Genomic DNA, 12,384 nt, shown 5'->3' with positions numbered 1-12,384 from the left:
GCTGCGCTAACCTGCATTAGAATGATTGAAATGTCTGTTTGTAAATGTTACTCTGTTGCCCCGGGCTGATGAGGGATGACTTGGCCTTCAAGTGTAATATCTAAAGTAATTTAAGGGAGGGATTCTTTCTATACTGCAGGTTGGGGGAGTCTGAACTATGCTCTGAAGAAAATTATGTAAAACACACACACACACATACACAATCAAACACACTACAGACCCACGAAAAAAAAATTACACTCATTTATACAGAAGTACACATAAGCACTCCTTGCCATCTCTGAGCCTCCCCCCCCCCCCTCACACTCGCGGCGCGGTCCCTCTGTCCTTGTGCGGTGCCTCGGGGCGTGAAACAAATCTAGAAAAGCTGGGAAATGTTTGGAAATCTTCATGTGACGGTGCTCCTACGTGAGGAAAACAAACGGCTATGCAGAGGAAAGGATATTGCGCACAGGTACATCTTTAAAAGAATAAGAAAGTCCAAAAATTGAAGCATATAAAGCCACATGTACGCACGCACTATAGTTTGAAACCTAAGTACATCTGACTCCGCGCTTGAATTTCCGAATCTATTCCTCGGCTAGTTTTGCTATCATTAGTCTGTAATGGGTAAATAGGTAATTACTCCGGCACTAATTTAGTTCTAACTGGGCATTTTAAACGGCACTGTCCTCTAGTTAGAGTAAGAGAGGGAGGGAAATTATAGTATTAAGTATAGGAATATATATATACATATATATACATATATATACATATATATACATATACATATATATGCACACACACATATGTATATATTATAAGTATGTATGCACATACACACATATATGTTTATCTATGTGTGTGTGTGTATGCGTACACACATATATGTGTAAATATATATATACAAATATACACATACTTATATAGATACACACCCACACACATACACACACACACACACACACACACACACATATATATATATGTATACATGTGTATAACAATCCTGGCCCTCCGGTCTCATACCCGGAGTGACCTAGGTTCGAGGCCAGGTCAGGGAGGATTGTTATACACCTATATCAATGCGGTATTGCATTATTCCATCTTTCATATGTATATATACACAAATATATATGTATATAAATGCAAATATACATATATATGTATACATATATATACAAAAATATACATATATGTATATACATATATGTATATACACATATATACATATATACACATATATGTACACACACATAGATATGTATATACATTTTTGTGTATATATTTACACATATATAGGCACACACACCCATATATATACACACAAACATATATATGTATATATATATATACATATACATATATATGAACGTAAACACACATACAGACATATATGTATATATATATATATATATATATATGTAGCTATATACAGTATACACACACATATATGCGTGAAAACATCATATATACACATTTGTGTGTTTATGTGTATATATGCATATATATATGTACATGCATACATATATACTTATACATACACAATAAGCGATTCTTCATAGTGTACCACTTACAATTATGCATATGCATATATATACATATATAAACATATACATGTATATATATGTATGTATGCATATACATATATTTGTTTATACATATATGTGTGTGTGCATACACATATATATGTATAAATATATATACACACATACATACATACATATATAGATATATACATACACCAATATATGTATATATATCCAAATATACATATGTATATATATGTGTACGTATATGTATATATCCATATATACATAGATATATGCATAAACATATATGTATATCCTTGATAGTGTTCCACCTGCCTGTTGACCCTTTGCCTCCCCGCCCCCCTCCATGAGCCGGCCTCGCGATCTCCAGCAGCTCGCGTTTGCATGATGCAAGGTCTGCAGGTCCAAGGCTGCAGCGTGGCGTCATCTGGTGTTCGCTGACAATGTCGTATCAAAATAATTTCCATTTAGTTACATTCTGCTAATTAGGGATTTATTTTCCTTTTGTACTTACATTAATATTTCATTTAGTAACGGTGTTTATCATTGTTTTAATGAATTTATATATCTACTTATTTTTCAACTACTGACTTCTGTATTCCTGTCTGATGTTTCGCAATTTCCAAATATCTAAACAGTAAATGTATTTTACAACAGTGACGCTCACTGTCGCAGGTAAGGGAGCGACAAATACAGAAGAAAAAATCTTCAAACATTCCGTCGACAGACAAATAATCGTTGCTCATACATGTCGCGAATCACCGTTGTCTCGTTGATGCCTTCGCTTTGAAGCAAAAATTAGTCATAGAAACGGAATGTCATTAAAGTTAGACAAAAACAGAAGAAGAAAAAAAGAAAAACGTAAATGCGCTGTATACCTAGAGCATTGGTGGGAAAGGGACCAATAACCAGTCTGTTCGCTGATTGGCTGGGAATGTCGCTTGACCGTGAGCTGATTGGTTCGTCACCCCTTCCCCATCTACTGTAGAATTGACAAACTCTCCAAGGCATCTGTTGGAAAGTACCTCAATGCTCTACTTTAACTAATTTTAGTATGGAAATTTGCAGACTGAACGGCCATATGTAGATAAAAAACTAGTGTACATTTTTTTTTTAAAGTGAAGAGGAAACAAGAGCCGAGGCTGATATCCCACCTGACTGTGAAACGAACATGTTTGCTAATCTGTAGATGACTTCGAATTGAGATTTATCCTAGTCTGATAGAAGAAGGGCGATTTTCATTCATCTCATCTTTGAAACTTTCATGGTTTGAGTTCACTTGCTTTACTGGGTCTGTCTCAAAGTGGTAGGTAGCTTACATTGCGACATTGATAAGGAACAAAAATGCAGACGGAGAAGAATAAGAGGAGATAAAGAGCTAATGAGATAAATCTAAGAACCATTTTGGATGGAATGTGTTACTCGTGGCTCCTAAGGAAAAGTGGAGTCCACGCTAGTTAATTAATGACATTCATGTAATGCAGACGTAGTCTGAGATGGTCCCCTTTTATGACATGCCACGCAGTTGTGGCAGATATCATTATTTTCATGTGGCCACATTGTTGTGTATTATTGAATATATTGGTATCAGAGCGTATAGTATATGTTCGCTAAAACATTAAATCCAGTGACAACATATGTTAAATTACATATTCCATCATCTAAAACAATGAAATCTAATTCTGAAATGTACTAAGGTGAACGGCTACCTTGAAACAGAGATCGGAGGAGACACAAGCCAAGTGCATGTCACCGAGATGTCGCAAGTGACTCGCGTAGCCTCGGGAGAGTCGCTATAAAGGCGAGCCGGAAAGCGCAGAGAGTCAGTCGTAACTCGAGCCTTGAGTGAGCCTCTCGATCTCCCGGAGGAAGCGAAGATGAAGCGCGGTGGATGGGTGCGTGTGCGAGACTTTGGCTGATGTCAGCTTTTGGATTAGGGCCTCTAACTGTCACACATTCTTTTTCTCTTCTATTTTCATTTGACTATACATAGCCTATTATCAGTCACTGTGTCATGAGCTTTCTTTAAAAAAAAACGTCATGCATATATGTATGTATATATGTATATATACATAACATAAATATATTTATATATATACAGATAAAGTTTGTAAGCACAATATAGATACAGAAATGTCAGATAAGCTAAGCCTTCGGTGTCATGGCCCTCAGATCATCAAAGCCGCCATGCTGGTGGCGGTGGCGCTGTCGTCCTCCGTGAAGGGGGAGCGGGTGGAGGCCGTCCCTGCCGAGGATGACCTTCTCCTACCACTGGAAAGCCAGCAGGTGGCAGTCGTGGCCAAGGACGACCTCCAAGCCTCTGCCACGGGTGAGTGCTGTCTGTTTGTGGGCGTTGATAATAGCCATATTAGTAGTGTGCTTTACACAATAAGAATCAGTAGCACGAAGCTGAAAATCGTATTCCCAATAGTAAGAGAAATTACGTGAACTCTCAGTAGCTGTATACTTTCCTGACGTCCTTTAGGATACGGAGGATACGGAGGCGGAGGTTCCCACAAGGGCCACGGAGGCTACGGAGGCTCCCACTACGACCAGGGAGGCCACAAGGGCCACCAGGGATACCACGCTGACAAGGGCCACAAGGGCAGCCACTACGGCGACCACGGCAAGGCGCACTACAGTGTGAGAACCGCCGCCTTTGCGCTTTTTATTCAATGAAGTGATAAAACCACAACAGAATAACGTTTTCCCTTTAAGAAATATATATATATATATTCTTTTTTTGCTTGATACGACTCCCAGGGGTCACCTTTTATTTATTTATTTATATTTTTGTTTTGTAAAGTTCAAAGTTTCCTCCTCTCACCAGGGTTACAATGACGACCATGGCAAGCACTACAAGGGCCATGACGACAAGCACAAGTACTACGGAGACGCCCACAGCGGCAAGAAGGGAGGGAAGGGTCACCACTACGGCTCCAAAGGTCACCACAACAAAGGTCACAAGGACAAGGTCAGAGTTTTTCCCATTACACTTGCATGTGATGTTTTCCTTTGCTTTTGCTGAGAGCTCTAAATTACGTTGCACTTAGACTGCCCGTGATTTTTGGTTTATGACGCTTTCCCCAGAAGTGGATTACAGTAATTTCGTGTGACGTCGATAGTCTCTTTTCTGCACGTCCGAAGACTCTTGCTGAAATGATGGTACATTTTTGATTTTTGTGCATTTTTCATCTACGAAGGTCGTGAGGTTTTACAAGAAGAAAAGATGGGAATTTCCTTCCAAGTTCTGAATTATCAAGTAAAAATGATTGTTTACTCATGTGTGGCACACTTGGAAAATAAGCTTGTGAGATTGCCTCCGCGTGTGTCTGCTCGTCAGCGTCGGCAGATGGCGCAGGTTCGGTGCCGGAAGATCGGGGATTAATCTACTTTGGTCGATCCGGTTGGGCGCCACGGATTCCCTCAAGGGCTAAAATGGTGCCTTCTCCCGGACGATTTTTATTTGCCAGTTACTCCGAATGGATGCCTTTGCCATGGGATCGTGGAGGTCTCGAATCCGGTCGCTTGAGATCCTCCTAATCCCCTCTGTGCGCTTTACAACTACCAGTCTACTTAAATGAAATATAAATTAATTTCCTTGCTATGCCATGCTGCGAGCTTTGTTTCCTCGGTTGGATCCTGCGTCAGATTCTCAACTTCGATCACAGGATAAAATCCTCTGTGCGACGAAATTTTCATTGCCAGATCTTAACATAAACCTGTAGGGAAATCAGTATCTTTCGAGCGAGTGAGGATCTTAAAAAAATAAACAGAGAGGGAACGGAGACTCCTCGTTAGTTAAGTTTTCATTTGTTTTTGCTTTCTTTCCCGCAGGGCTTTCAGCTAATTTATATGATTTGTTATGACGATAACACATGTTTTCGTGGTGGTTCGAAGTGTAGGTTATTTGCAGTAATAAAGATTGGTTCTTCGCAGGGCTTCAAGAACGTGTACCACAAGGAGGAATACGGCCACACCAAGAAGTTCTACGACGACCACGACGACAAGAAGTACCACAGCAACCACGACGACCTCGATACCTACTTCAAGGCACACAAGGGCAGCGACTACAAGGGAGGCCACTACAAGGTACGACCAAACATACCATTTCCCTCTCAATGAGAATATTTATGACTTCTTTCTTCGCAATGTTTTTTTTTGTTGTTTTTTTGTTTATCATGTCAATTAACCTGATATATCTATGTAGATATATTATAATTTCTTTAGTACTGGTTTACGGCTACAATTGGCAGATCTGTTCCCTATTAGACTATGTTTTCAAGTCATTCTGAATTAATAAATTAATCTGCTTCATCTTCCTTCCTAATCGCTGGTTCAGGGCGGACACCATCACGATGCCCATGGCCACAAGGGGCACCAAGAGAAGGGCAAATACCACGACGACCACAAGGGCCATGATGGCCACTACGGTGACAAGGGCCACTATGGCCACAAGAGTTCCTATGGCGACCACGGTGGACACAAAGCTCATTATGGCCACGACGATCATAAGGGATATGGCCACGGCGGCAACGGCGGTGGATATGGACACGGTGGCCACGGAGGTGGACACAGTAGCGGATATGGCCATGGAGGCCAAGGCGGTGGACATGGTAGCGGATATGGCCATGGAGGCCAAGGCGGTGGACATGGTAGCGGATATGGCCATGGCGGCCATGGAGGTGGTTATGGTCATGGTGGACACGGTGGAGGTAAGCAAGTATTTTTTTCAGTTCCGAGACAGCTGTATGTCAGAATATGAATATAAATGCACGAAATATAAAGGTATTTATTGTACATATAATATATGAACCAACATTTTCATGTGCATATACATAAACATACACATTTCTATATATAAATATACATACGTGTTGGAGAATGTGCATGTCATGAGCGCATGCGCAGTGCCACTTCATTCCAGCTCCACCTCCGGCTCTAAACATTTTCACCTCCTGTGCCATTAACCCCCCCCCCCATCCCCCCAGGCTACGGCGCCCACTCCACCGTCCAGGTCGTCCACCAGGCGGCGCCCAAGAGCTTCGAGTCGTTCGGCAAGTTCGCCTTCGCAGGACACTGAGGAGGAACGCTGTCTCCTCGATCCACGCCCGGGCACTTCCCATTGCTGAGTTATCTGCCCTGTATATAAACATGTTGCTTCCGCTCACTAATAGTGATGTATTTATTCAATTAAAGACGATTTCCCAATAATTGGCTTATTATCTTGTAATCTGATGTTTGTCTAATTTTAAAGGCATTTGGAATTTGATACAGTCTCTGCTGACGCAAGTAACACGTGAAAAAAACGAGGAAAATGGAGCAGAAAACTGATGAAGGATGACAGTTTCGGTGAAGGAGTTTGAGACGCACCGAACTTGCTTCAGGAATCCTAAAAAAAGATCATAAAAAAAACAATGCAGAAAACTGGTGAAAACTAACAACTTAGGAGAAAGAGTGACAGTGAAAACTTGTCTCAAACTAGCTAAATAAAGGGGAAAAACTATTACAGATTAATAATAACAGCGTAGGTAAAAATCGGCCAAACAGTTTTCATAGAAGGCACCTGATTTCTAGAGTTCGATGCCATGTTGCTGCCTACAACCCCATTTTGAGCACGGTTTCATTAGAAGAGTAACAATGCTATCTACAACAGTTTATCCTTAAACATGTTTCAGCTTATATATTTGGCTTGTTTAAAGAATAGTCTTCAGCACTATACAGTTATAAATATCAGTCTTCCAGATTGAAAATCGAACCCCACTGCCTTTTTTACTGTAATCTGCGATAAGATTCCAATACATTTATTACTTTTCTTATTATACCAGTATGTGGGAAAGAGAAATGAGCAGCACAAGTCAACTGGTTTTGGCTTCCCATCCATCCAACACTGGGTCAGTTTGTAGCTCTGTTGAGCCTACAGTGCCCTCTGACCGCCCCAAAAGGATAATTCAAATAAATGTGGATTTCTAAACTCATATAGCTTTGGTATTCCAAAGAAAGTAAATCTGCAACAGAATTCATTGTTTCATTTGGTAAATCCAACTTCTCTCCCTTGATTTTATAAAAGAACTGTACTATACTTACAGTATTTTATTTTTATATTTGTTTTCTCTTTTCTGAGAGAACACAGTAATGCTCTATATCACGTACGTTTTTAGTTATGATGGAATAAGTTGGCATAAGAGCTGGTCCTAGTTATTTTACGATTTACATATGTATGTCATATTTCAACCAAGAAATCTGATTAAGGTCTGATCCATTTCCTTAATGACAATGCCTTGACCAAGAGGCTGATAATTGTTTTGGGTGACATGTGTGAACCACAGTCAGCACCTCCCTAGTTACTTATACACAAATGCAGAGTGTATACCTATGTACAAATTTACGTGCAGTAGCAGAGAACAGCGGATGGGAGAGCGGCAGCGGCTGCCTTGTATTGCTTAGTTGAGATTGTCATTTTCGAGCAAGAAAGTTAAATTTTTTCTTCTTTTCGCATAATCCTTTACCGGGGTTACCATGGCGACCATGACAGGCACTACAAGGGCCACTACGACAAGCACAAGTACTACGGCGACGCCCACAGTGGCAAGAAGGGAGGGAAGGGTCACCACAACGGCTCCAGGGGTACCACAACAAAGGTCACAAGGTCAGAGGTTTTAACAGTAATTACCTATTGTTGGAAACATAATAAATTCAACAGATGCATTAATCTACACTACATATAGATTATGCTGGCAGACTCCCACGACACTCCAATTGCTCTCAACGTCAGTGATTTTTCTACAAGGGAAGCCACGAGAAAGTACGACCAACACACCACGCGTCTCTCTTTCGGTCTCTTGCTTGCCTGTTTGCAGAATCCGTCCCTCATCTCCCCTCAGGACGGACACCGTCACGGTTCACGAGGGACACCACGAGAAAGGTAGGTAACATGCTGATTACGAACAGCTTTGTCTTTATTCTAGTAGATTCTTGGTTCAACAATCCCTAGATCTTCTGATTTGGATTGGACTGTCTCTCCACATCTTTTGCTTGGCGATTCACCAATCTCTCCTTGGCTTTAGATTGTTAATTCACCAATTCCGCCTTACTCTTTGATTGTTTATTTTCCAATCTCTTTTCTTCTGCGTATTTAATCGCCAAGCTCGCTTTATTTTTCTTACTGTTGATTCTTTGGATGACTAATTCGCCATTCTCTGCTTATATTTTTATCTCTTTATCATTATTTACCATTTGATTATTGATTCGCCAGTCTCTCCTCTTTTTTTCCTGATGATTCGCTAATCTCTCGTTATCTTTCGCTTGTTGATTCGCCGATTTCTTCTTATCCCTCGATTGTTGACACGTCCTACATCTCGAAGCTTAAAGGGTGTGGATCTGCGAGGCTTTTCGTGAAAATACGTTATTTCCATTTTTGTCAACACGCTGGATTTCGGAGTCACAATGCGGAAATTTTTTTAGGTGTTTTTTTTTTTTTTTTTTTTTTTTTTTGTGTATTCTGGTTTTTTTTTCCCCCATCAATCGTTATATTTTAGGGGCACATCGTAAACACTAACCTAGCGAATACGTCAGGTAGTGGAATCACCATAACCATAATGGAACAGTGTCAAATAAGGGAAATATTACCATGAAAACCAACTGTTCGAATCTCGTGCGGGGCTTGAGGGACGCCATTTTTACCGCTTTAGACAAATAAACAAGCAAATACATACTCACACACACACGAATTAATAAACACACATATCACGTCGGGAATGGAGCAAGTTGTAGGAGTATCTCATTAGATTGATTAGCTTTGATATTCCAAAGAAAGTAAATATGTAAAAACAGAATTCATACTTTGATTCGACAATGCTAACCTTCCTTCCCTTGCTTGAGAAAAAATATATAGTATATTTCATTTTTGCTTTCTCTTGTTCTCCGGGAGAACACAGTAATTCTCCATATGTACATTTTTAATCATGATGGAATAAGTTGGCATGTTTCATGATAACTGTACACGTGTAATCTGTTCTCCAGGTTGTGCCTTGAAATAACAGTGCCTTGGGAGTATGTAATTAGCATCTCGCAATTTGACCTAATCATTAATGTTAAAAAGATACTCTGTGGGGCACTGTTAATGTCATCGGAGAGAGGAGTGTGTGAAAGAAAAGGTTCGTATTCGAATTAGAATTGCATGTAGAAGGCAGGACGGATCATCGGCGTCTCGGTTACATAATGTTTCAAAATCTGAGAGTAGCATTGAAGTCTTCGTATTTCCTCTTCATAAAAAAGGTGCGAAGTGGAATAGATAACTTCACAACTCTGGAAGTTTAACTTTGACGAGTATCATAACTGAAATTTTAATTACACGTGTTTATTATCATATTAATTTATTGTCACTAATATTCTTTTAAACGGTTGTTGCAATGAATTCTATCAATGTATCTCTTTCTATCTGAGTGATGAATTCTTATTCATATTTTTTTCAACAACTATAGCTACAAGCATTACTTTGATTAACATTATTGCTGGAAAGTGTAACGAAGATGCATCAAAGATGGATGTATGTATATACATATATGTATGTGCGTGTATGCATACAAATATATGTAAAAATTATATATACATATATACATGCATACATATATAGATATATATACATACACATAGCCGTCCCTGCCGAGGATGACCTTTTCCTGCCGCTGGAAAGCCAGCATTTGGCAATCGTGGCCAAGGACGACCTCCAAGCCTCTGCCACGGGTGAGTGCTGTCTGTTTGTGGGCGTTGATAATAGCCATATTAGTAGTGTGCTTTACACAATAAGAATCCGTAGCACGAAGCTGAAAATCGTATTCCCATTAGTAAGAGAAATTACGCGAGCTCTCAGTAGCTGTATACTTTCCTGACGTCCTTTAGGATACGGAGGATACGGAGGCGGAAGTTCCCACAAGGGCCACGGAGGCTACGGAGGCTCCCACTACGACCAGGGTGGCCACAAGGGCCAGCAGGGATACCACGCTGACAAGGGCCACAAGGGCAGCCACTACGGCGACCACGGCAAGGCGCACTACAGTGTGAGAACCGCCGCTTTAACAGTTTAATTTAATGAAGTGGCAAAGCCACAAGAGAATAACATTGAGCCTTTAAGCAATATTAGTTTTGTTTTTTTCTATCTCGAGTAATTTTCGAGAGAGATTGTTTTCGGTAAAGTTCAAAGTTTCCTTCCCTCACCAGGGTTACCATGACGACCATGGCAAGCACTACAAGGGCCATGACGACAAGCACAAGTACTACGGCGACGCCCACAGCGGCAAGAAGGGAGGGAAGGGTCACCACTACGGCTCCAAAGGTCATCACAACAAAGGTCACAAGGACAAGGTCAGAATTTTTCCCATTGCACTTGCATGTACTTTTTGCTTTTGCTTTTGCTGAGAGCTCAAAATTACGTTACACTTAAACTGCCCGTGATTTTTGGTTAATGACGCTTTCCCCAAATGTGGATTACGGCAATTTCGTGTGACGTCGTTAGATGTTACATTTTCTGACTAATTCAGCTATTTGTTTTTTATGCATTTTTCGTGAGGGTTTTATAAGAAGAAATGGTGGGCACTTCCCTAGAACTCGCAAATCATCATCAAGTAAAATTGGCTTTTGTAGTTCGTCCTATTTACTCATGTGTGGCACACTGTGGAAAAGAATATTGTAGCTAGTGCGATTGGCTCCGCGTGTGTCTGTTCGTCAGCGTCGGCACATGTCGCAGGTTCGGTGCCTGAGGATCGGAGATTAGTCGATTCGGTCGATCCGGTTGGGCGCCACGGATTCCCTCAAGGGCACCGGTTTATTCAAATGAAATATGAATTGATTAGCTTGCTATGCCACGTTGCGAGCTTTGTATCCTCGGTTGGATACTACTTCTTGTAAACTTCTTATATATACTGCATCTAAATACATCATCAATTCCATTCCGTATGGTCTGAGTTAATACGCTTTGTATGCAGAAATGCAGAGTAAACTTTGCAGTTTCGTGCGTGCATGAAGATTTTCAATTTTGATCACGCTTCATTCCGCATAAGTGTGGAGCGACTTTTCGAGCGAGTGAGAATCTTTAAAAAACAGAGAAAACGGAAACTCCTCGTTAGTTAAGTTTTCATTTGTTTTTGCTTTCTTTCCCGCAGGGCTTTCAGCTAATTTATATGATTTATTATAGCGATAAAGCTATCACATGTTTTCGTGGTGGTTCGAAGGAGTGTAGGTTATTAGCAGTAATAAAGATTGGTTCTTCGCAGGGCTTCAAGAACGTGTACCACAAGGAGGAATACGGCCACACCAAGAAGTTCTACGACGACCACGACGACAAGAAGTACCACAACAACCACGACGACCTCGATACCTACTTCAAGGCACACAAGGGCAGCGACTACAAGGGAGGCCACTACAAGGTACGACCAAACATACCATTTCCCTCTTTCTTTGCAATGTTTTTTTGTTTTTTGTTTACGATATTCATTAACCTGGTATACCTATGTAGATATATTATCATTTCTTTAGTACTGGTTTTAATTGCGACTGATGTACGGCTGCAATTGGCAGATCTGTTCCCTATTAGACTATGTTTTCAAGTCATTCTGAATTAATAAATTCGTTTGCTTCATCTTCCTTCGTCATCGCTGGTTCAGGGCGGACACCATCACGATGCCCATGGCCACAAGGGGCACCACGAGAAGGGCAAATACCACGACGACCACAAGGGCCATGATGGCCACTACGGTGACAAGGGCCACTATGGCCACAAGAGTTCCTATGGCGACCACGGTGGACACAAAGCTCATTATGGCCACGACGATCATAAGGGATATGGCCACGGTGG

The 12,384-nt window shown here is 40.8% G+C and overlaps 2 protein-coding genes across 2 annotated transcripts in view; both read left to right on the top strand.

The window, feature by feature from the left end:
- LOC125028691 (glycine-rich cell wall structural protein 1.8-like) overlaps positions 1-6,694 on the top strand; it is a 12,716-nt gene extending 6,022 nt beyond the window's left edge. Inside the window, exons 2-8 of the mRNA XM_047618166.1 lie at positions 3,230-3,298; positions 3,705-3,861; positions 4,018-4,175; positions 4,363-4,506; positions 5,472-5,624; positions 5,875-6,247; positions 6,524-6,694. Of these exons, the coding sequence (XP_047474122.1) occupies positions 3,230-3,298; positions 3,705-3,861; positions 4,018-4,175; positions 4,363-4,506; positions 5,472-5,624; positions 5,875-6,247; positions 6,524-6,615 (1,146 nt within the window). The 3' untranslated portion in view covers positions 6,616-6,694. The remainder of the gene's footprint in view (positions 1-3,229; positions 3,299-3,704; positions 3,862-4,017; positions 4,176-4,362; positions 4,507-5,471; positions 5,625-5,874; positions 6,248-6,523) is intronic.
- Positions 6,695-7,361: 667 nt separating this feature from the next.
- Positions 7,362-12,146, top strand: LOC125028690 (filaggrin-2-like). The gene is made up of 8 exons (XM_047618165.1): positions 7,362-7,426; positions 8,068-8,159; positions 8,274-8,457; positions 10,228-10,277; positions 10,434-10,591; positions 10,752-10,895; positions 11,804-11,956; positions 12,108-12,146. The coding sequence occupies exons 1-8, from the start codon at positions 7,362-7,364 to the stop codon at positions 12,144-12,146; spliced, it is 885 nt and encodes a 294-aa protein (XP_047474121.1).
- Positions 12,147-12,384: the final 238 nt, after the last annotated feature.

This window comes from Penaeus chinensis, chromosome 9, assembly GCF_019202785.1.
Source record: "Penaeus chinensis breed Huanghai No. 1 chromosome 9, ASM1920278v2, whole genome shotgun sequence".
NCBI classification, from domain to species: Eukaryota; Metazoa; Arthropoda; class Malacostraca; order Decapoda; family Penaeidae; genus Penaeus; species Penaeus chinensis.
This window is presented reverse-complemented; position numbering and strand designations above follow the sequence as displayed.

What these genes read in the sequence shown, in the direction of transcription:
- LOC125028690 (XM_047618165.1), top strand. Translation starts at nt 7,362, where the DNA reads ATGTGGGAAAGAGAAATGAGCAGCACAAGTCAACTGGTTTTGGCTTCC. An exon ending in CCTCCAAGCCTCTGCCACGG is followed by an intron (nt 10,278 to 10,433) that starts GTGAGTGCTGTC and finishes GACGTCCTTTAG; the next exon opens with GATACGGAGGATACGGAGGC. An exon ending in ACAAAGGTCACAAGGACAAG is followed by an intron (nt 10,896 to 11,803) that starts GTCAGAATTTTT and finishes GGTTCTTCGCAG; the next exon opens with GGCTTCAAGAACGTGTACCA.